The following is a 23,206-nucleotide window of genomic DNA, read 5'->3' on the forward strand; positions in this document are numbered from 1 at the left end:
TTTGGAGTCTGTGTGAGTACATAAAATATAACTTTTTGGTTTGCCCTTTTATAACAAAGTGATCAATTAGAACAGATGCACATATTAGATTCTTGCACATATACACGGTAACTTTTATTTATGACGCTCTTGTATGTGTCATTGTAAAGTTCGTAGATATGCCCTTTAACATTATATAAAAATACAACACAAATAAATAAACAAAAAAAAACATTTTAAAAGATAGGTAAGATATGAAGTAGTAAACAAATCGGCAATGAGGTCAATACTATGCTAAAGAGGGTTTTTGTCTCTTTACACGAGACAAACTGTGTGAGGGGTTTGTTTCTACCCAAAAGTCTACTTACCCAATGTTTGTACGTTTGTATAGTAACAGCTAAAAGTGCACAAAAGCAAAATAACACATTTTAAATCCTTATATAAAAACAAACTGAGCGTTTTTCCTCATCCTAGCCTGAAGAAATCTCGTGCACGTGAACTGGCAGTGCAGTGCGCGCGCTCGCTTGCTCGTGGCCACAGCGTGTCTACTTGTTTACAACCCAGGCCATCTGGGAAGTGGTGCGCATGGCAACGAGCGTAAACACGGTCCTGGCGCTGTGCGAGACACAGACGGGGGACCAGCTAATAATATTCAATGGCTTTTTGCAGTGCCGAGTACTTCGACACAGTGGGATCTATTCAAAAGGGCATACATGAAAGGTAGGACGCGATATTTATACTATATCCTCAAGCAAAGCCTTGATATAGAGGGGGCGCTAGGGCCTGGTATGAAGCCGCGGGTTTGAGTCCAGAGCTGCGCCGCTATAGACCGCACTGCCCGCGCATGTCTGCTCTTCTGTGGTGCTTATACTCTTTAGCCTAACAAGCGTTAGCAAGAAGCTAATGCTAATGCTATTGCAGCTTTCACTGAGAAGCGCCTCTGTGGAAACGACGTTGAACAAAGTGCTGCTAGTGCCGGTTACTTCAAGTTGGCTACGTTATGCATTAGGTCTTTTTAACGTCATGTTTACTGTTGTAATTATATGTATTAATATTACCCAGATACTTAAGCTAGCAAGCACGCTACGTTAGCTAGTTAACGTCCTGCCTGGTTTATTTTAGTCACATCCCATTCACCGGGCGGCTGGAGTTGGGGCTAGCGCAATAAGCAAAGCGGGACGGTAAGTTAAGTGAGTAAAGTTATCTAGGTAACCTAGTTAGTTAACTAGTTAGCTTTTTTTGTTTATTTCTTTGGACACGTTTTTAAATGAATATAGCTAGCTAACTGAGCTAACTAAGTTAACTGTTATATAATACGACATCTGCTGTTAAAACCCCACCGCTATATTTTAACAGCTAGAGCAGCATTGTGAGTTATGATTCGTGGTTAATATAGGTTCGTGAATTTGATTAGTTAGCTAACTAATTGAATCGTTTTCGGAGACCAGCGTTGCACTGCGTCCGGTTAGAGATTTTTTTCATGCAAACCCGTGATATGAAATTGGTCTGTGTAAGATATTTGAGTTATTTTTAAACATAAAGTCTTTCCATTTCAGGGAAAAAAGGAGGCATGAGTTGGAGGAACAATTGTTTACCTATACACGATCAGAAGATAGACTGTAAGTATCCTACTTCACTTATGTGTGTTGTTTCGTGTGTGTTTAGGTTGTGCAGGGTTAAATTTGTTTTATGTTTTAACGTTATCTTCTTACTAAGTTCCTGTATAGCTGTTTTATTAACAAGAGTTAACTATATATGTTGAATACACTGCCTGTCCAAAATAAAAGGTCCCAACCTGTATTTAACAAAGCAACTAGGTATAAGCACCCCATTGGTAATTTATGTTTTAGCTGGCAACAAGTTATTGTGTTTAACTCTATCTGATCTAGGGAGTAATAAGCACACATCCATAAACAAGGAGACATCCTGTGGCTATCAAAATCAGAAATGTTAATCTGTTTCAGAAGAGTCAAATTATTGACATGCACCAAACAGAGAAAAATCTCGTTAGATTGCTGAAACTACTAAAATCAGGTTAAAAATTGTAATGACAGTGGGGAAACATCATCTTTGAAGAAATAATGTGGTCAGGAGAAAATATTAAATGATTGTGTTTGGCCATCACCTTTTGGTGAAAACAAATAATAGAAAAACAACACTAGAATCTAAATTTATGTTTAATAGTAAAGGTAAAAGCATTTCCACTCCCACAATGTGAAGGGAACTCAAGGGATTGGGATTACACAGCGGAGTAGCCTTAAGACTTACCATTGATGGGAACAGTAAAAATGGCTTCAGTAGGGTAGGAGACAAAAAGATTGTACTTTTGCCCAAAGAATGAGGTTAGCTGACTACCTGAGTACACTGAATGACTAGGTTATTTCATCAATGGATTTTTTCTACCCTGATGGGACAGGAATATTCCACTATGACAATGCCAGGATTCGTCAGGCTCAAACTGCAAAAGTTAGTTTCAGGGAGCATGAGATATAATTTTCATACATGGACTCTGGAGTCCAGACCTGAACTCCATTGAGAATCTTTGGGGTGTGCTGAAAAAGACTTTGCACAGTGGTCCACATATATCCTTATCAGTGGATAATATTGGGGAAAATGAATTAGACACAGAAATAAATGTTGTGACATTGCAGAGGCTTGTGGAAACGATGCCACAGTGAATTAGCTTGTTTTTGGCCAGGCAGTGTGTATTATTTAAACTATATCATTATGTACTGTATGATCCTACATACCAAGCAAACAATCTTATCTATATAGGGTTATTAATATGACATTACTTTCAATGCAGTTTAATTTAGGCTAATCTCTGTAGAAAACTGAAAACTGTTCTTTCTTAACAATAGCTGTTCTCTTAAATGAACTGTTCCCTATCTTTTGCCCTGATCCACTTTTCATAAGGTACATTGTTTGAATGGGACTTCACCTCGAAACTTTTGTTTTAGGACAATTAGATGACTCTCTAAAATATAGCCTCTTCTCTCTCACGGGTGATATGATGGCACTTAACTCAAGTGCCGGAGACCTATTTGTTTTTATATGGCCCCGCCAAATTCATGGATGCAAACAAACATTTTATGAGGATGTTAGGGCAGGAAAAATGTAAAAGGTTAGTGGATCAGCCTTTATGATTCAGATTCAGAGTTTACCTGCAATTTTCCTTGTTGGCCTTTTTTTTTTAAATCGCAAAACATTTTCGCTCTGGAGTGCCAATTAACAAATGCACCAAGCACCATTATCAGATATTTTTGTCTGTCTCTAACTTGACCACAATTTTAGCTTCAGTATTGCTTATACAAGGTTTGACACTGACCATCTGTGATTGAACATCCTTGCTTAAGTGTATATGTTCATATATAATACCTGAATATACACATCATCACTGTCCAATGAAAGAAATGTATCTCCAAAACAACAACTTTACAGGAGAGAGATGAAACCTTCTCAACTTTCAGTGGAAGTCAGTGTAAGAAGAATGTATTTCAAGTAATTTTGGAGAATGTCTATTGTTTTTGTATTAAGACACAAATTTGACACATTAGGTTGTAAACTAAAAATGGACAAAAATGTAGATACTTTTTTTTTTCTTTAGATGATAACATACAGGGTGTACGCTATATCCAACTCTAAGTAATGGGATTCTTTAATGTCTTTATGTTTGTTTTTACAGAGCCAAATTGAAATGTGCCAAGATGCGCTACTATCACAAGGAACTGTGTAAGAGGGAGCAGCAAGCAAAGGCTCGCAACCTTGAGCTCCTGAGAAATGTCGAGAGCCTGGTATCAAATGCAAAAGAATTTTCCATTGACTACACTTTACTGCATCACTTGAAGGTAAAAGCCTTGGATTGCTATTTCTGTTTTGTGCTGACATGCTGGCCTCCAGAAGATGATGTTTGAATTATTTTCTTAAGCAGGCTTTCAAACAGTGCTTTCAGCAGCATCATCTTTCTCACCCCCTTATTTATTATAATGCCTTGTGCTGTGTATGTATGTGTGTGTGTGTGTGTGTGTGTGTTTATGTGTGTGTGTTTGTGGTCCTAATGAGACCGTAACTGATTTAGCCTAATGTGTCACAGCAACTAATTGCTCTGAAAGCAAGAAATTTGCGATTTTCTCACACACTGTAAGCTTCAATTAGCCTGCTGCCTATAATCCCATATCATTGTCTAATTCTCATCTGCTGTTTGAGCGTTTACTCTCATTTTTGTTTAGTAACAATTGTAAACACTCTAACAGTGCCATTTATCACTGCAAGGAAATGAGAAAAAGAAAACAATGGCTGTGGTCGATTATCACTTAAAACTGAACAGTGCTCAACAGCTTAATATCAAATTTGCCAATTTGTTTAATTACACTACCCCAAATTAATTGCCCACTATTGAGACACTGAAGTACCTCTGGCTTTCTCCCTCCCTGAAAGGAGACAGTCTGTGACTCTCTTTCTCTCTGTCTCTCTTCATTTTTATTGTTTGGACTCATTATCATTTTATTATATTTGTTTATTCTCTAATTAATGAATGTATTGTATATTTAAACACTGTTTAATGTTATTAATATGGGTGTAGAAATTGCTAGTTGCTAACAAGTAAGCTAAGAATATCACCAACGTAAAATGAAGTAACAAAAGCTAAATTGCAAAGATTCAGTCTATTGCAAAGATAGGAGACCGCTAATATAACTGACATATACACAACCAGACAGCCTCTGACACTTTCCCGTTCTCTCTGTTTCTGCAGTTCCAATATTTGTCAGTGTAATTATAATAGTATGTACACTACGGTTGTAATTATGTGTTTGGAAACCATTGCAAATAGATAACGGATTTGTGCTTAGCAAGCAAACTGTTCCGTTTGGTGGAGCTTCTATTGTCTTAGGGGAATGAAGTGGGTGGCTGGAGGTAATCCCAGTGCCCTCACTGCTGCCATTAGACTGTTTAATTGAAGTTTGGATTAGTCCAGTCAGTCTGGCTAACCACAAAATTGATTAAGAGCCCTGGCAGGCAGTGTTAAGGGCACTCAGAGGGGAATACCCACAGTGAGGGACACTACATTTTCAGGGATAAACATAAGCCTCTCTTTCCCCTCCTCTTTTCCTCAAGTTCACTGTTTACACTTCCTCCCTCCCTCTGTTTGGTTTTAAGAATTCTCTGTAGTTAAAAAGGAACATCCTGCACATTCAAAGCATTGTAGTATGGTAATCCAAAGCCTGGAATGTTATTTCAGAGTTCTGTAAAAGCAGTTGCCATTGCATTGCTTTTGTAGGTGATTTTGAATAAGACTTGGGCTATGTTCACACAGCAGGTAAAGAGACATAAATCTGATTTTGTCATCTGAACACTTCACACACCTTAACTGATCTGCATGCAAAATAGATCAGTTCTTCACATTCACCTTCACCAGCCTTACAGCAGCTATCACGGAGTTCCACTGGCTGACAGCTGAGCTTATCAAAGAGAATGTGTACAAGCTTGCTGTAAAAAACAGCAGCAGTTTCCTTGGTTTGCATCCATGGTTTCTTTAAACTTTGTTCAAACTTGCAGCAGTTGTGATGTGTACCTTTTTAAATTAGTTTGAACAGAAACCTCACCTTTAACATTTAAGGAGGTCTGTTACCTCATCATCTCACCCTCACTGCTAACATCCATTTCTATTTCTCCTTATTATTAATTAGATTTTTAAATAAAGGTGGCGTGAATTCCGATCTGGCTGTTCAGACTGATTCACACTGTCACGTGTTGGATATATATCAAATTTCAATACCACGTATGAAGTGGCCCAAATCAGAATTTAAAATATCCTTTTTAATGTGGTTTTGCTGTTCACGCTCTCACACAGGCAACACGTATGTGTCACTTATGACAAAGATATTTGACTTGGACCACTTTTATCAGCTGTGTGAATGTAATCTTTGCAAGAGTTTTTTCTTATTAATGAGTTGAAAAAGTTGAGGATTTTTTGGGTAATAGAAGATTTGATAGATTTTTTTTTTCTTTTCAGATGGATTGTAGAAATCACATTACCAGACTCGTGGAGGAGCAGAGGAAGACGGCGAGCAAGCAGGAACTCGAAGCACACAAAGTACGACAGATTTATCATGTCATCTTTTGGGATTACAATTTGGTGGAAATTTACAAAGCTATCTCTCCGCCTTTGATGAAACCATGATCTTATGATGGGATCCAATATAAAGTGTACCGTTTCACTTTTCAAAGAAGAGAAATGACAGTTAGAGAGAGAAATAGACTCGCAAATCCATTATTCTGCGCAATTCCTCCTCTTCTTTTTCTTCTTCAGTAGACACTTTTTACAGTTTATATGGGGTATCAGTGTTCAAAGACTACAATTAATTTATAATCAAAAGCAATTTGGGAAGTGCTTGAGGTAATTACTGTTTTGCTCACAACTTCAAATGGCTCTTTTGCTTTAATAAAGGACCATCCAAGTCTTTAAACCAAATTATGGTATAGGGGTTTTTATGAAGCTCTTGAAAAGAGGAAAAAAAAAAAAGAGTGATCTTCTCTGGAACTTTTTCTAGTTTCGCATGTCATTTAACCCTGACCACCGTACACTGTTGTTATTTGCCTGGTATTATCAGCAGAGATATGTGTACATTTTAATCTGTAGTCCTAGAAAAAAGGGAAAAACAGGAGAGGAGGTTTGTTTAGTCGGTTGTTTGTTTTTCTTGACTAGCAAAAAATATTGACATGACTTTTTAAGGCTACATCCATATAGAAATATTTTTCTCCCTCTTTTTGAAATTGTGTCTGTCTACACAGAGATGTTAAAAGCTTACATGAACATGCTAACCTGGTATGGGTATAGTACCTTATAAAAAGAGAGACATCAAAACATCATGCAAGAAAAAAGAAAACATAATAGTGTGTTATCCCATTGCCCACTTTTTAAAATGTATAATAACATATATGGCATTTTAGCCGACTTACATGGTTATTTCTATTACAGAGGTGGACCAATGTAGTGTTAGGAGTCTTGCCCAGGGACTCTTATTGATGTATCACAGTATAGCCACCCAGACCAGGAATTTAACCCCAGCCTCTCACATGATGAGGTAGCTCACAAGCAGTTGGTGGTGTTATCCACTGCACCACACCAACCACAAAGTATAATACAAAATGTGTGTAAATCTATAATGCAATCTAGTGCTATCTGTGCCTCAATGTTGTAGTTTTGATGACATGTATTTCAGAATATTGGGTGTTTGAATGGATTTGAGATTTAGGCAGAAAAAATGCATGCACTGTGATGACAGCATTTTAAAAAGCTTCATATTTACTGACCAAAAATAGTCAGAACTTTTCCTGAAGATGGGAGGCCATAATTTTTTATGTTTTTTTTTTAATATTTAAAAAATATCCAGTAAAATAAAACTATACTTCTGTTTGCATTCTTGGACAACAGAAGTAAATTTTATGAAGCTCTATTAAAATGTAAATGTAAAATGTAAACTTGTGTCCGCTATCTGTCATACCAAGACCATTGTGCTATTTAGTTTTTTTACAGTCTATTTTTTAATACCACTATTTCTATAAACAGCGGTTATTGATGTGGTGTGTGGTGTCCATAACAAATGAAACAATTCTTTGGTGTTTTTTGATGAAAAACAGAAGTAGCCATTATTTAGACAGCTCAGCGTTGGTGGGGTGGGGCCGGGGGGACTGTCCATTTTTCGTTGCCATATCTGTGATGGCGCAGGTGTCTAATCCGGCCCGCTATGACCGTGCCACCGATGTAGTTCAAGCCTGTGGCTGCTTCTTTCCCTCACTTCAAGCGGTTTGAGCGCTTTCAGATGAAATGTGGAAGACAGCTCATAATGACTTGGAGCATGCTGTCTTGAGCAGTCACTTGTGACTGTGTGTCCCCCCCCCCCATTCAAACACACACACGCACACACACACACACACACACACACACACACACACAAACCCTTCTGTCTCTCTCCTTCCCTCCCTCCAGCCTGGCGATATTGTAATGAGCAGAGATGGGAGGAATCACTCCATTATGCATACGCGCCACTGCTGGCTGCGTGCATGTCCCCGAGGCTGCAGCATTCATTAAGGGGAGCTTACCGGCCTGAAAGCTGGGAAGCCATGATAACGGGATATGATTTTCATATTTAATACATTCCTTGGAAGAGCAGGCGCGTGCCGCAGATTGATAGAAGAATCAATTGCTACTTTAGCGAAACACTTTCTACTTTGCCCCGCAGCTAGCGATGGAATCACTCAGCCAAGAAATTAACTTTTCCTCCCTCTCTCCTTCTCTCTCTCACTCCCTCTCTCTTCCTCCCTCTCACTTCATTCCCCCCCTACCTCTGCGCTGGATCTGCCAGGCAGGCAGCGCGGTTTACAGTGGATGTTATTAAGCAGCTAACTGTTTGGTATTTAAGACCCTTATCAGAAAAGAAACAGAAGCCTTGCTTTTTGTTATTTTGTGTGTGGAGAATTTTTTTTTCTTTCCCCTCCACCACGCCGTAGTGCCATGGCAGACATGAATCAGAGCTTGGGAGCAAAGCACTGCTAATAAGATTAAAAGTTAAGACATTGATCTCAGTACACTCAGCTGAAAAAAGAGAGTTGGAGAAGGAATCTAACCTTGACCCAAATAGATCTCGGGCGGTTGTTGAAAAGGCAAAAAAGTGGCACTTTTGAACACTTTGGAGTTGTTTAGGTTGGGAAGGAGCTGGGGGAGACTGAATTGGCACTGTTGAATTGGAGGAGCTGCTAGGCTAAGGTTATTGACTGAAATGGAGAGTGAATAAAAATGTAAATGAAGATTCTAGCAGAGAAAGTCTCCAAATTTCATTTTTGCTTTCCTAAAGAAACTCTTCATAGGTAGTTATTTGAATAGTTGATGAACGTGATAATCAGATATCAGTATTGGATGAGTTTCAGCCCAAATATGCGATCGGCGATCAGCCATTACTTGCAGCCATTTGTTTTTGGTGAGTTGCTGCAGCATTGCGCAAGGCCTGTTTATCACTGGAATCTGGCTTCCCTTATTAAACTGCTATATATTTATACAGACCTCTTACATGTCTGCAGAAACCCAGAGCCACTCTGGCAGTTTTACCTTATCTGACTTAAATAAACTCAAATATTTGTAAAATGTTTAAATCAAACATGCATTGTGTGGGAAGCAGAGAAGAGGTTTTATTACCGCTAACTGGATTCCCCTTTGAAGAGTACACTAATAAACCCAATACAGTGAGTATCAGTGTGCCACAGTACAGTTATGCACAAAAATCTCACAAGAAAAGTCTCACTGCTGGTTCTCTGATTTCTCTAAACACTTTGAGCACATTAAAAAAGACATTAAATTGTATGCAACATTACAGAATCATTTTCCAATGATGCACTACCTGCTCTGACTGAAAAAGGTAATAGGACATATTAGGATAGTCAGTTATTGATCTGTTTTGGGCCCCAAAACCCTGATCGTTCCCTCTTTTAATCACTGAAGTTCTTTAGTTTCAATAAATGTTATTTAATTTTTGTAAAGAAGGTGTGAGTGTTTAGAATCTTTCAAAGTTTATAGAATATTCACATCCTGTAAGCATATTTTATTCATTTTTCTTTTTCCAAGATCCAAACTTAATACAGAAGTTTTTTTTGTTTGTTTGTTTTTTATAGGAGCAAAGCAAGTTCCCTGAACACAACATCGGACAGTCCTCCCAACCTGCTGTCATCTTCACGGGTCGGCAAACCCTCAAAGGCACTTTGGTGGAGGAAGGCGTCAGGAGCGCACACTCATCATCTCTGACAGCGCTGATACCTAATCACCCCTCAGCTTCCTCGCCACAAAGTGGTCCTTTGATGGATGCCCGGATTTCAAAAGCCAGCGGCAGCGCAGCTTTATCAGATGACATTCTAAACTCAGACGATTTCCCTGACAGCGCCGACGTTGCGTCTGAAAGGCGGCCGCCACCACCTGACTGTGGCTTCTTCAGAGGAGCAGGAGAGGAGTATTGGCCGGAGCAGCCGGCCTTGCCTCACACGACCTTGAAGGCATCTGGAGTGTCCTCTCATCACAGAAACGTGAAGAGAGCCGAGAGCACTGCGTCACTCCAACACTGTCCCAGCCAGAACCCTTCCCCAGACACCACTTATACGAGAGACCCCTCACGGCACAGTGACTCTGGAGGGCAGGCCGAAGGGGATGCTGAAGGAGCCAAGGAACAAGCTGTGTCAGCAGAAAAACAGCCAGATGTTTTAGGCATGTATTCGGTGCTCATTTAAACTAGTTTTGTTTTATTTATTTATGTTCTACCAGTTTAGTTAAAATAATAGTTTGTTGGTTTAAGACCATAGTGTTCCAAATGTAATCCCCCCCCCCCACAACTTATGAACTGCCGCTTTAGCCAATCATCAGTATCACATGTTGGTATTGCAATCTTTATCTTTCAGTGTTTCATATTTTGCACACATACACAGTTCAATACTTTCTGTCTATTTATTGAATATTGTTTTTTTTTTTTTTAGATCAGGATCAAAGCAGAAGCCCCAGTATCTCCAGTTCTGATGTGGATATCTCACCTGAGTCTTCCCTGAACACAGCCAGTGAAGTTTCGGTTTCACTCAGTGATAGTCTCCATGAACAGCACAGGTCTGGGGAAAGAGCTCCAGTGCTGGAGAAAAGCACTACACCCTCTCAGCATAGTGAAGAACCAAAGGATGGAGTGGACTTTGGAGGCACCCTTTCCTCAAAGCCAGAACACAGGTAAACCAGTACAGAACAGAAGTATCGATCATTTATGATGTTTCAATTATTATGTGGAGGTCATGATATAGCTGTATGTAAACTGTAAACTGATAGTGTTATTTCTGCACACAACTATGAATGCTCGCACCTTTTAAAGTGTTGAGCTGTTATGTTGAAATTGAGTCTAATTGAACACTGCCTTGCGTTTTCATTCGAGAATGGTCGGTCTAATAGTGGGTGATACCTCCTATAGAACATTCCATTTCTGGAGCTGAAGTTGTGCAGGCATTTTAACATTCCTTGGTCATCAGTGTCTCGTATAAACCAGGAATATGTGGTAGAAAAAAGCATTGCCACCCACAGTGCACAGCACCGTGAGAGTGGTGAAGATCATGAGCAGCAGTATTTGGCTATTTGGAATTGTCCATGCATCAGACAAGTGACTCTAGTGCTTTTATTTTATTCCTATGTCACATGACATTTAGTATGTCAGTGTAATGTTATTATTTTAAAGTAACTGAGATTTGTTTTAGTAAAATGCATTTCATTATTACTCATATTTGCACTGATGCTTTCTTCTTTAATTGTGCACTGCTGCCGCATAACACAATAGTAGCTGTAGCCAATTTGCATTTTTAAGAATAGAATGCATAAACCATAACATGCTTGAGGCAATTTTTCGTAATCTGAAATACACTTACATATGTGGTTTTACAAATAGAAAAAGGTATGGCATACATTATCAGAAACAACATTAGCACGTCTTACCTGAGACAGAAGTGTGAAGTTCATACGGTTCTAACTATTGCTTTGCTTTTTATGATTGTGCTGACTATAAAGTTGGTAATTCCTGCTTTATTTACTGATCTAAATCAGTAAATATAACGATATATATATTAGATATTAGGGAACAATCAATCCTTGCAAGTTTAAAATTCACTAGCAGCAACATTTGTGGTGTGTGTGTGTGTGTGTACATGTGAATGTGTGTGAGTGCGTGAGAAAATGATGAACCAGGGTCACGCTCCAGAGGGCCTTGTTCAATGTGGCTCAGTGGCAGCTTCAGGACACCTTGTAGGGAGGGCTCAGACCCTGAATCCAACATTATTGCCCTAATCCTAGATAATGCTCTAACGGAGCAATTTTCTGCTCGGGAGATTTGCCCAAGTCCCAGTGGAGTCGACAATTTCTTGACTCCCCAGAGTGTTCTGAAGAATGGAAGTGTGGACGGCACTTTAGGAAAAGAGACCATGAGATGATGTCCACCAGTTTAAACAATGCTATCATGGAGAACTGCTTGGCTGTATGTTTGATTCTGATCCTCCACTTCCCTATATACAGTGTTTCCAGTCCAGTTAGTTCACTAACTGAGTATGAGTATGTTTTTTGACTGTGGTCTTTAGTATTGACAATTCTACTTATATAGCATTCTCTAAATTATATTAGTGTGTAGTTTGCTGATGTGATGTGATTGCTTAATGTGTTATCTTATAGATAAAATAAAATAAAAAAACTGCTTGTGTCTTAGCATATCTTTTAAAGAACAATCTAGAAGATCTGAAGTATTTCTTATTTAGAAATTCTCCTTCATATGTAGACAGTGAAGTTAAACTTAATCAGTTTCCATCTAGAAGTTTCACAAACATTATGCACAAAATAAAAAAATAAGTATAGTAAATATAATATAATACATTTAGTAAGAGTAGTAATAGAGTAGTGATATTTTAGAGGATACCAGTGGCCGTGATTAGGAACTGAATAGAAACAAGCTGAATGAGGAGATTTTACTCTGCCTTTGCTTTTAGCAAAATTTTACAGTTTTATATCTGTATCTGGGCAGCACAAGCAATGGGTCACCTTATGAGGGCTGAAATCTCTGTGGCACCCAGTCAATGTCCACTATGTATCTGGGAGCACAAACACTCTAGACAGTTCTGGGTGAGCAGTGAAGAGGCATATTTTTAGATGAGCTTTGGATTCAGCTAGATGTCAAAGTTAGATTTTTTTTTGTGGACGATATGTCTTCCCAGAAATTATTGCGATAAACAATATTATTGTAATTTTAATACCAATAAATGTCACTGACACAATGATAATAGAATAGCATAACAAAGCAATTATATCATTTTAATGACAGCAAAATTGAAATTGAGCATATTCTGTGAAATATATACTTCTTTCTTCACCTACTTCAGCCCACACTGTGTGTATGGAGTTGCAGTTATTAAAGAATTGGTCGTTGCATGACTGGCTAAAATACTGTTCACTGTTACATATGTGAACAAACATGCAATTGAACACGATAGACGATATCACTATTATCAAATATTAATTATGGTCATGTCCATTTTTTGTATGATAAGTGGATAATAAAATGATTGTGACAGTATTCAGTATTTCACACTGTCTAAAGCAACCTTTGAAAAGCTGTGTGTCATGATTGGATCATTAATAGGGCCAGTTGGCACACCAGCTGATGTTACTCGATGGGTAAAAAAGCCTCCAGAGTTTATGCCAAAATCTGGTTAATATATTTCTAAAATCTAATATAATCTTGTAAAAGCTACTATTGATTTAATTGTAAAGGCTTTTTTAAATCTAATTATTTTAAGCTCAACCATAAAATTGTTGATTACACTGCTTACAGGTATAAGTATTAATAATGAATCTTTATTAAAAAGATTAAATGAAATAAATGACTGTAAATAATTTATGAACAAACCCCTCTGCTTTTTTTTAACATCACTACTTAACCACATGAAAAATCACTTGACGTATTGCTCTAAAATGCATGTTGTGCCAAATGGAAAGAATTGTTGTTTCTTTAAATGAATGGTTTGGCAAAACTTCTAACGTATATTCAATTGCCCCTTTTACTCCAAATAAAAAGAATTTGTCCAAGACATGATTTGTATCCAACGTAGTACAAAGTGATACAAGTAAGTGAGGTCAGTGTCAGCAAAAACCTTAAATGGATCATTTTATTCTCGTGTTTTCTCTCCTCTCTCTTTTGCTTCAGCAGTGCTGACCAAGCAACAGCTGCTGATTTTGTTATGCCGCTGTGTGTAAGTTGAGTATAAGCAGCCGAGTGTTTTAGTGTGAATACGTGGCCTTGTGAAGAGACAAGTGTAGGAGAGACACTCATCCCTTTTCTTCTCCCAGCTCAGAGAGAGAGCAAGCCATTAGTGTACATCTCAGCATATTCTAGCGATATAGTGGTGTGTACGTTGTCCTGTTGAGTGCAGGGTCAAGGCAGTCCTCTTTTTCAGTCCCAGAAAGGGTCTTTTCTATTGCCTTCACCACTTTGACCAAGGTGAGCAAGCTGGGAGCTGTATTTTCCTCTCAGGCTTTTAGTGAGTGAATCTGCCTCCCTTTTGTAAGAGGCTAACAGTAGTCGTGGTCTGTTGTGATCTATTGTAGCAGACTGAATGTTAACATCTGCATCTTCAGTAGTGATCGTATGATCTGCACTCAATCTGCTGTTGGATCATGGCTTATAGTTTATGAACAAGCTCTGCTTGGCCATTTAGGGACAGAATAATCGTGATGGTTTAACAGAATAACAACAGTATGTAGTACAACAGAGCTAGCTGACCACATTTTATTAGACAATAAAATGATTTATTTTAGGATTTTTGTATTGATTGTCATGTTATTTTGTACAGTTTGTTGATGCTTTGTTTTTTGTTTACCTCATATCTAATATTAATATGTTATTATTAATATGTTTAGCAAACATGCATTTATTAATGTAATGCAGCCAATCAGCCAAAACAAGGTTCGCTTCTTTAGTTTAGTGTGAGACATTCTTGGCTATCATTTGCAATCATCACTGGATTTTTCACATTTTAACTTGATTATGTGTAAAATAGAGGTGTGCCATATTGTATCGTACGCAATAATATTGCCAACAATTTTAAATATCGTAAATGATATTATACCCTTAGATATTGTATCATGTCACCTACCCCTAGTTATCACATCATGGTACTATTTTTTTTTTTTTTTTTTTTGCCGTTTTTAGCAAAAGAAAAATTCACACTGTTCTCATTTACTATTATATATATATTTTGGAGACAGATTTTATCTGTCCAGTATAATTTATTTTACTGTAATCCTGAATATATAGAGATATTTGGAGTGCATTATTAGTATCATGACATTCTGGATCATTGACGACTTCTGTTACAAATCTGATAAACTTCTTGTATTTTTTAATATCTCAGTTAGGGGTGTGCCATATCATGTCGTTTGCAATAATAAAATTAAATTTTCATTTTGTTGCAGTAGTGTATTCTTGATATATATATATATATATATATATATATATATATATATATATATATATATATATATATATATATATATATATATATTTTTTTTTTTCCTTTCAGTTTTTTATATCGCCTTATATAAGAGTATCGTTATTGTGAAAATACCATTAAATATCTGCCCACCCCTAGTATAAAATAACAATTTCCAGAGTCAGTTGCAATTAGTGTCCAGTGTTCTATATATTTTTTAATAGTGTTAGTCTAGCATCTCTCATTGTTGGGTAATTAAATGGAAACAAACCTCATATGATTTGGCACTGATTGACTACATTTGAAGTAAACATGAATAATGTTCTTCTAATTTCTTTGGGCAAAAAATTACTATAATTTTCCATTAATAACTGACACACTTGTTGATGGCGTGATTCTACATGAGAGTATATATTCACATATTTTCAGCAATGATGTTTATATTTATCTTCTTGGGAATGGTCTGGTATGAAGGCTTCTGCCAGTTGAAATGGAGAGAAGCTCTCTCTGTGCTTTGCTGGAGGGGGCAGGGCTTTCGCCCATGCTGCTGCAGCCCCTCTGAAGTGGACTTAGCCCAGATGGATTGTGCTCTACAGAATGTCATGGATATAATTCGCACGGGCGGCTTAATCAGAATGTTACCAGGAAACAACCTGCCAAAGAGAGGTAGCGATTGTTTGGTGACCTTTGACCCTCTGGCCCATTATAGATTGTCATAAATTCTTTTTGGGGCTTTCATGTGGCAAGGGCTCGGGATTTGAGGCTGAGCTTTGCAGCCACCATTCACTGAGGGCCACCCAGCTCTTAATACTCCAGAAAGACAGATATGGTTTCACTGAACCCGAACATTTTAACATTTTAGGGTTCATATCGTATTTGTACTGCCACCCATGATCAGCCTGATGGAGCAATTCCTCAGCGTTCCATGAAAATGACAGTGAGTTTTGGGGTTTTGAAGATATTAATTTTTTTCTCCTTATTTTTAATTTGCATACATAAGCATTTTGTTATGTATGTAAATCTGATTTGGATGGTTATTTTATTATTGCTACCTTTACACTTTCTTTACTATAATATATACTGTGTACTGGTTGTAGTAGTAGAATACACAGTAGAATACACTGTTGTTTTTTGAGTTCTTCTTGGAGCCTTGGATTATTATATACATTGTTTTTTATGATTAGCAGCATTCGTGATTTAACTTGATAGCCCAGGTGTATTGAATTGAAAAGAGCTAATAATGCTGAGTTTTCTTTTTATGTTTTTAGAAAGGTAAATACTGTTTATTCCTTGTTTTATTTCCTAAGTAATAAGTTTGTACATCCGTATGAATTATTTCATTGCACTGTGACAACCATGATAGTCTCTGACTAGTGTGTTAGCATGGAGCTAACATTAGCTTATCAGAACACTATAAATCACAGCATTAATTTCAGATTATTGTTCTTTTTGTGAACAGTTGACAATTTGCTTAAACTGATCATAGAATTATTCACATATTTATATGTGCTATGATCATCATTCAGCCACTCTGTTTTTTTGCTGTTTAAAAAAAAGGATTGAATTGAAGCACACCCGTATTAAATTAAATAAATAAGCAAAAAATAAATAAGCAAATACTGTTTATATGTCTTAGGCAGTCAGAAGTTTTAAAAAATATATATCTTGGCAGGATTTTTTTTTCCTTATGCTTTTCTTTTTTTTTTAAACATCAGTATAGAATAAATTCAAATAGCATAAAACCAGATAAATAAATACAGTAAATGCAATAGGTTGTTTTCAGTGAAATTATTGATATTGGTTAGTTAATGCCTTTGTTTTGCTAATAATGGGTCTGAATAGTTCTGATACAATAACTATTTTTGTTAGGATGATACATAGTTCTAGAAATAACTGTGAGAAAATATATATATATTATTGCCATGTTAAAACATTTGATGGCACTAGTTTAATGATAATATAACAATGCATGTATATTTTTTTAAAGAACAGTTTACTTTTAATTATTATTAATTATTGCAAATATCCACATAGTGTAAGTAAATATTTTAAATAAATGAAACATAAATAAAATAAAATCTGCTATTTTTAAAAATTGCTGACATATGAATTCATTCATGTTAATGGATCTTTTTTTTTTAACCAAAATAAACAATGGAAAGTATAAATGTAAGAAAATGGATTGAGGTCTTGTCTATATATTGTCTGATAAGTAAGTACGATATTGTAATTATTGTCGCAGGCCTTGATCTGAATGAAAGTTTTAGATATTGTACTTTAATAGCACTGAATAACCTCAGTATGAATAAGCCACTTTTTATTTATTTATGAATAAAACATCTTATTTTAGGAAACAGTCTAATTAAACAGAGTAATGCAATTATTATATGAAATGTACAGATATTTTACTATAAGACATATACACATTGTTATTTGTTATATATCTGATGGTTTTTTTTGTTTTTGTTTTTGTTTTCAGCCTCTCTATGGAAGACTTTTTTTATCTGCTGGACAGCATCGAGGAACGTCTCCCTGCTAAAGACGTCAAGCTGTACTGTAGCTCTCGAGTCAGTGAGCAGAAGCTGAGAGATGTTATCAGGTACAATATTCTGCTTTGTCTGAATTTTCTTCCCCTCATTACTGTGTAGTGTTCACGCTTCCTGTGGAAATTGCATTATCCTGTCTTTAAGAGCACTCACTTTAAATTAAGTGCCATTACTTGGCACCAACAACACTCTAGCAATAAATCTCGGCCTCTGAGGGGTTTCAAATCACAGCGAATCGTCAAGGTAACCCCGTTTTGCTGTTGAACTGATAATTAGGATGTCTGTCAACAAACAGATGTGCGTAACATCTTCCATCATCCTCTGTTTTGTTTGCTCACAGATTTGTTAAATATAAAGGGTATGAATAATAATTTATAATAAGCGGCCTATGCTTATCCAAGTTAGTGTTAGTGCAGAAAAAACTCACACATGCATAAAAGCGCACAGCCGTGGGTGTGAGATTGTGTGTGTGTGTGTATGTGTGTGCATGTGTGCACAGCCCCTCAAGGCTCCATGGAGATGGCTGATATAGCTGTATGTATTTGCCAGGTTGTGCAGTCGGCGTGGTGCAGTGAAAGGAGAGGAGCTGAGTGTGTGTGGAGCCGTGGTCCTGCAGCAGTTGCCTCGGTTGTCATGGAACACTCCTCAGGGTTGCCTGCTGTCCAGTGACCTGGTCAGCACACACTGGGCCACTGCTGTAGATGCAGCAAAAATCAGGTACAGTAAACCGCAATGCACGCTATGTAGGGGCAGCTACCAGAGCAAGGCTGAGTGTTGACTGTCTGGCTTTTAGAAATGTATTTTTAATTGTATTTATTTTTACAGTACAGTTAACACAAGGCAGGTCTAAGGCAAGTATTTTAGGGCAATTTTCTCTTTTATGATTGTATGCATGTAATAAAGCTGTACCTTCTGATACAATACAGTACAGACTGATATACCTGAAGTTTGAGGCTTAGAAGTAGCATCTACAAAATGAAAAAAAATTGTAAATATATGAATATTATAAATAAATAATTTTACATATTCTAAATATGATATAAACCAAAGCAGCTACACAGATTTTATTTGTTTTTAGTAATATAAGTTGACTCACATACGATTAATCATTACGATAAAGTCATAATTAAATTAGAATTAGAAAATAGATTAAATGTAATATAATAATGACTTATAGATACAGCTTATACTTATGCTGATGATGTAAGTGTGTGTGTATGTGTGTGTGTGTGTGTGTGTGTGTGTGTGTCCACTGCAGGTCGTGTCTGTCCGCTGATAGTGCTGCTCTGTGGGAGCGCTGGCTCACACATGCCCTTAAGCTGCTCCAGCACGAAGTTCTCCCCCTCGACAGCATCATGCAGCTCTTCACACCACTCCTAGTGCACAACAATGCCTCCTACACTGACAAGGTATCCTCCTGTCCACTAGGCCCTTTATTAAGCGGTTGTATTGTCCTTCCTTAGAATGGTGCTAAGTGATCTCTGCTATAGGCAATAATGCATTTGCAATCTTTTTTTTCTTCCGATTCATATTGGACACACCTTCTCATTTAGTGTTTTTCTTTGTTTCTTTATTTCCTATATTTTTTACATTGTACATTAATATTAAAGACATTGAATATTAGAGCAGGCGCATATGGAATTACGAACAATCCCCTGACCTAAACCCAACTAAGATGGGTGATTTGGGATGAGATGGAGCACAGCGTGAAGGAAAAGCACCTCTGGGAACTCCTTCAGGATCCTAAGAAAACTAGTCATTGTGACCCTTATCAAAGCTAAGAAGAATCTAAAGTACAAAACATATTCTTGTTTGTTTAACATTTTTTTATTTACAAAATAATTTCACGTGTCCCTGCTTTAAAGACTTTACTATTAAATTTACAATATAAAAATCATAAAACAAAGAAAAGTAAAAATAAAGAAAGCAGAATGCGGATTACTAATTAAGTCTGCATTCACTATGACTTTTAAGCAGTATGCACTTGGCAACCCTGCCCTGTAACTTTACTCAAGTGGCTGAGTTCCTGTGATGTATGAACACTTCAGCTTTTCAATAATACCACTCATTATTTATGGGGCATATCTATGGGGGAGAAATTTCGCACACTGACTTGTGGCAATTGTGGCATCTTATTACAGCACCATGCTCAAATTCAGTGAGCTTTAAAATACCCGGCCTTCTCTGCACACGAAGAGACACATACCATATTAATGCATAATGCAGGAAAAGGACAAAGTGTGAAAGACAGTATTTACATTTAGCTCTGTGGTAATCATTACACAAGAGCATAAATAGAAAAGTAATTCTCTTTATTATTCCAGTAATTTTAAAGCAGTAGTTCATTGGTTATAAAACTCCAAAACATGACTGTAGCACATGCTCAACAAGTACTAAAATATCAGCACTAAACATGTTGTCAAAGAGATAGAAAGAAAGAGAAAAAGAAAAGGCTTGATCCTATAGCTCTCTCATCCTCATGGCTGAGGGTAACAGAAAGACAACTCAATGTTGTTGTCTTTTTTATTTCATTATTTTTTTGTATTTTAAACACTCTCTGGCTTGTTCGCACACTCATTACATTAGAATGTGTTTTACATGCATGTCTTGCTGCATGCAAAAAAGTCAGTCTGTGCCACACATGCGCTCTGACATCTCTCTGAATGTTCAAGTGCCAGCAGTTGCATTTATTCATATTTTTAATGTGGTGGTTTGTGGAAAATCTGGCAGAATGGTGTTTTAGCCCATTATTCAGCCCTATGTTAAAGTGGTGGTTCGGCCAAAAATCAAATTTACACAATTTTCCCTCCACACTCCCCAAAATTCCTAGTATTCAGCCAAGAAATGTGGTGTTTAAAGTTTGGTTGTTTGCTTTGTGTTCAAGAGCTACAATGCTAATGCTACTGGAAGTAATGAACATACCTGTAGGTAGGCACCAATTTACTGGTAGCATTATGCTACATGCCAAAATAATCACATTCTAGCAAGCTGGACAATGTAGTTAAAACAAAGCCTCTGAACTGGATTGGGGTTAAAATTGCTAATTGCCTAACCAATTAAATATGCCTGATTCAGCCCTGCTCCCAAGTCGCTGAATCAGATTGAAACATCCTTAGTTTAAAGCAAATGTGTCAGGCTCCATGCTTGCAGTTTGTACTGCTAAACTGGGGGCTACATACATTTATGGCACATTAGCCGCATAGCTCTATTACAAATATGCAGAACTCTAAAACTAGCTGTAGCATGTAGTGCATGTAGAACATGTAGTGGATAACATGGACTGTTTTGATGCTCTGTGTGTGTAGACTGTCTGCTTTTATAGATTATTTTTAGATGCTATAATTGTATATTTGAAGTGTTTCTGTGTTCAAATCTGTTGATCAATGAATGTCCATAACTTTTAATGAGCATTAAATGTTGGATACAGTCATCTTTATTTGAGTGGTGAGCTTTGAAGAATAAAGAGCCTTTTTTTATATTTTAGATAACAGCGATTGGTTCACAGATAGCTTCAAAGATGTCATCATCAACCATCAGGCTTCTGCTTCTTCTTGTAACATCCTCTCTCTGATCTTGCTGCACATTTTGTAAAAAGATACGACAAGTGGATGAGGTGGCCAGGATATCCTCAGCTGATAGCATCTTCGTTATTTGAGTATATTGATGTTGTCAACACAATTGGTGACAAAACAATCAAATAAATCCAGAATGTGATACCAGTCATGTCACATCAGGGGTCTTTATCTGTAAGTGAAATATTTTATCTGGGAGTGAAATAAGGAGCTCGGGATTAGAATTCTGGATAAAGCAGAATTCTGTGTCAATGCAGCACGGTCTGGGTTGAGGGGGTGTCAGATTTTACAGGAATGTGTGTGTGTCTTTGCTTGTGTGTGTGTGTGTGTGTGTGTGTGCGCGCATGTGTGTGTGCGCTTGGGATACAGGCCGAAGTGCTATTGAAGAGGCTTTTGACCCATGCAGCTGAGACACATCTCTTGTTGGAGAGTGAGGAGTCCTCGTGCAGCAGCTTACCCTCACTACTGAACGACAGTGTGGAGATCAAACCAGCCAGACCCTCTAAGAAATCATATGACACCACTGCCACACAAGGTCAGTACACATCTAATACCCCCCTTTAGTATCGGGGTGGGAAATGTAAGCTTTTTAGCTATTCCAGGGCTCCTGATGATCCTTTAAGCAATACATTAGGTAGCATTGTTACATTAAAGTAAAAGCTGCCTTGTAAGAAGGAGAATAGTGTATCTATTATTGTTACTTCGGGTTCAGCATGCAAGAAACTGCACCATGTAACTTTAGTAAAGCGGCCAGGGCAGTGTGTGTAAGAACTGCATGATGCAGCGTGACCCGAGTCAAATATGTGTAAAATCCTTTATTATTTCTGTGTTACCAAACACTTCTTTTAATTCAGACACCTTTTTTATATATCTCACAAATCTGCAAATGCAAATTCCTGCATGATGCTTCTATAAAGCTCTTCATATTATTTAAAAATGTGTAGAATTAAAATATTATTGCAATTTGCAATGATTATGCCCGTCATGGTAACTATTTTTGTCATAATTGAGGTAAACAATAATATGATATAATGATGCTATAATAGCATAATAATGCAGTTACACCCTCTTAAAAAAGGAATGTACTTTTAATTATTAAGAATATTAAGACAATATAACAGAACAATCACTTTCCTTGCTAAAAATAAAAACATTCAGTACAAATTAAATGAAACAAATGAAATGAGCCTCAGACATAAAAGTGCATCAAATATATGACAAAATGACCAGATTTTGTAGCACTGTACATTATTATCATTATTATTATTATTATTATTATAGCTTTTATATTAGTATCTCATTACATTATAAGTTTAAATTATGTGAATTTATGCCTTTGAGCTGTCAAAAAAAGCAGCCAGTCGTTTACCAATGTAGCCATCACAAAGAGAACCAAGTGAAGCTGAGAGCCACACCCACTTAAAACAGAAATTGAGCCCAATGCTTACAGCACTTGCTGCCCCACAGGTCAGAGAGGGGAACTGAAAGTATTCCACAAATAGGCAGACGAGCTCACGCTGTCAGCGTTGATCTACAGTGCTGTGATGGAAAGTCCCTGTATAGCGTCTTCTATTCTAGTAGAAGATAGAGCAGGGTGTCTGGGCTTTGTGATCCTCAGGGGAAAACACTGTTTCAGAATTCCATTTATTCGGTCTGATAAAGCCTTACGGACCTTCTTCCCCCCTTTTAAACCTTTTACAGTCTCTGTCCTAATCAGTCCTGTTGTTCAGATACAAAAAGACTGTTCAACAGCCCCCCTGCATGTCTCTCAGCATCTCTATCTGTCTATCCATCTATACCTCCCTCTCTCTCTGTCCTGTTCTCCCCCTCACTGAGCTTTGCTTTCTCCCTCTCTCTCTCTCTTTTTCTCTCTCTCTCTTGCTCCCTCTTTTTCTGTCCTTTCTTCCAGGAGTACAAAGTGGTGAAGAGGACAGTGCCGACCAAAGCCCTGTGGAAAGTATTCCTATTAGAGGTAAAAAGGCAGTGCCGAGAACCGCCCGTTTGGGAGTTCTTCTGTGCTTGTTTTGTCTTTCTCCTGCCACAGTGGATAATGGGGGGGTCCCCTTTTTT

The 23,206-nt window shown here is 37.4% G+C and overlaps 1 protein-coding gene across 3 annotated transcripts in view; it reads left to right on the top strand.

Moving 5' to 3' along the window:
* Positions 1-519: 519 nt before the first annotated feature.
* kiz (kizuna centrosomal protein) overlaps positions 520-23,206 on the top strand; it is a 35,938-nt gene continuing 13,251 nt past the window's right edge. Inside the window, exons 1-11 of one of the 3 annotated variants that reach the window (XM_049463942.1) lie at positions 521-699; positions 1,536-1,598; positions 3,665-3,827; positions 5,993-6,073; positions 9,646-10,228; positions 10,495-10,732; positions 17,498-17,617; positions 18,114-18,281; positions 18,823-18,973; positions 21,506-21,671; positions 23,046-23,108. In XM_049463942.1, coding sequence (XP_049319899.1) covers positions 635-699; positions 1,536-1,598; positions 3,665-3,827; positions 5,993-6,073; positions 9,646-10,228; positions 10,495-10,732; positions 17,498-17,617; positions 18,114-18,281; positions 18,823-18,973; positions 21,506-21,671; positions 23,046-23,108 — 1,861 coding nt within the window. In that variant the 5' untranslated portion in view covers positions 521-634. Of the gene's footprint in view, positions 700-874; positions 1,161-1,535; positions 1,599-3,664; positions 3,828-5,992; positions 6,074-9,645; positions 10,229-10,494; positions 10,733-17,497; positions 17,618-18,113; positions 18,282-18,822; positions 18,974-21,505; positions 21,672-23,045; positions 23,109-23,206 lie in introns of those variants that run through there. The other 2 variants (XM_049463945.1, XM_049463943.1) reach the window with 2 other exon arrangements.

Source organism: Astyanax mexicanus, chromosome 14 (genome assembly GCF_023375975.1).
Source record: "Astyanax mexicanus isolate ESR-SI-001 chromosome 14, AstMex3_surface, whole genome shotgun sequence".
NCBI classification, from domain to species: domain Eukaryota; kingdom Metazoa; phylum Chordata; class Actinopteri; order Characiformes; family Acestrorhamphidae; genus Astyanax; species Astyanax mexicanus.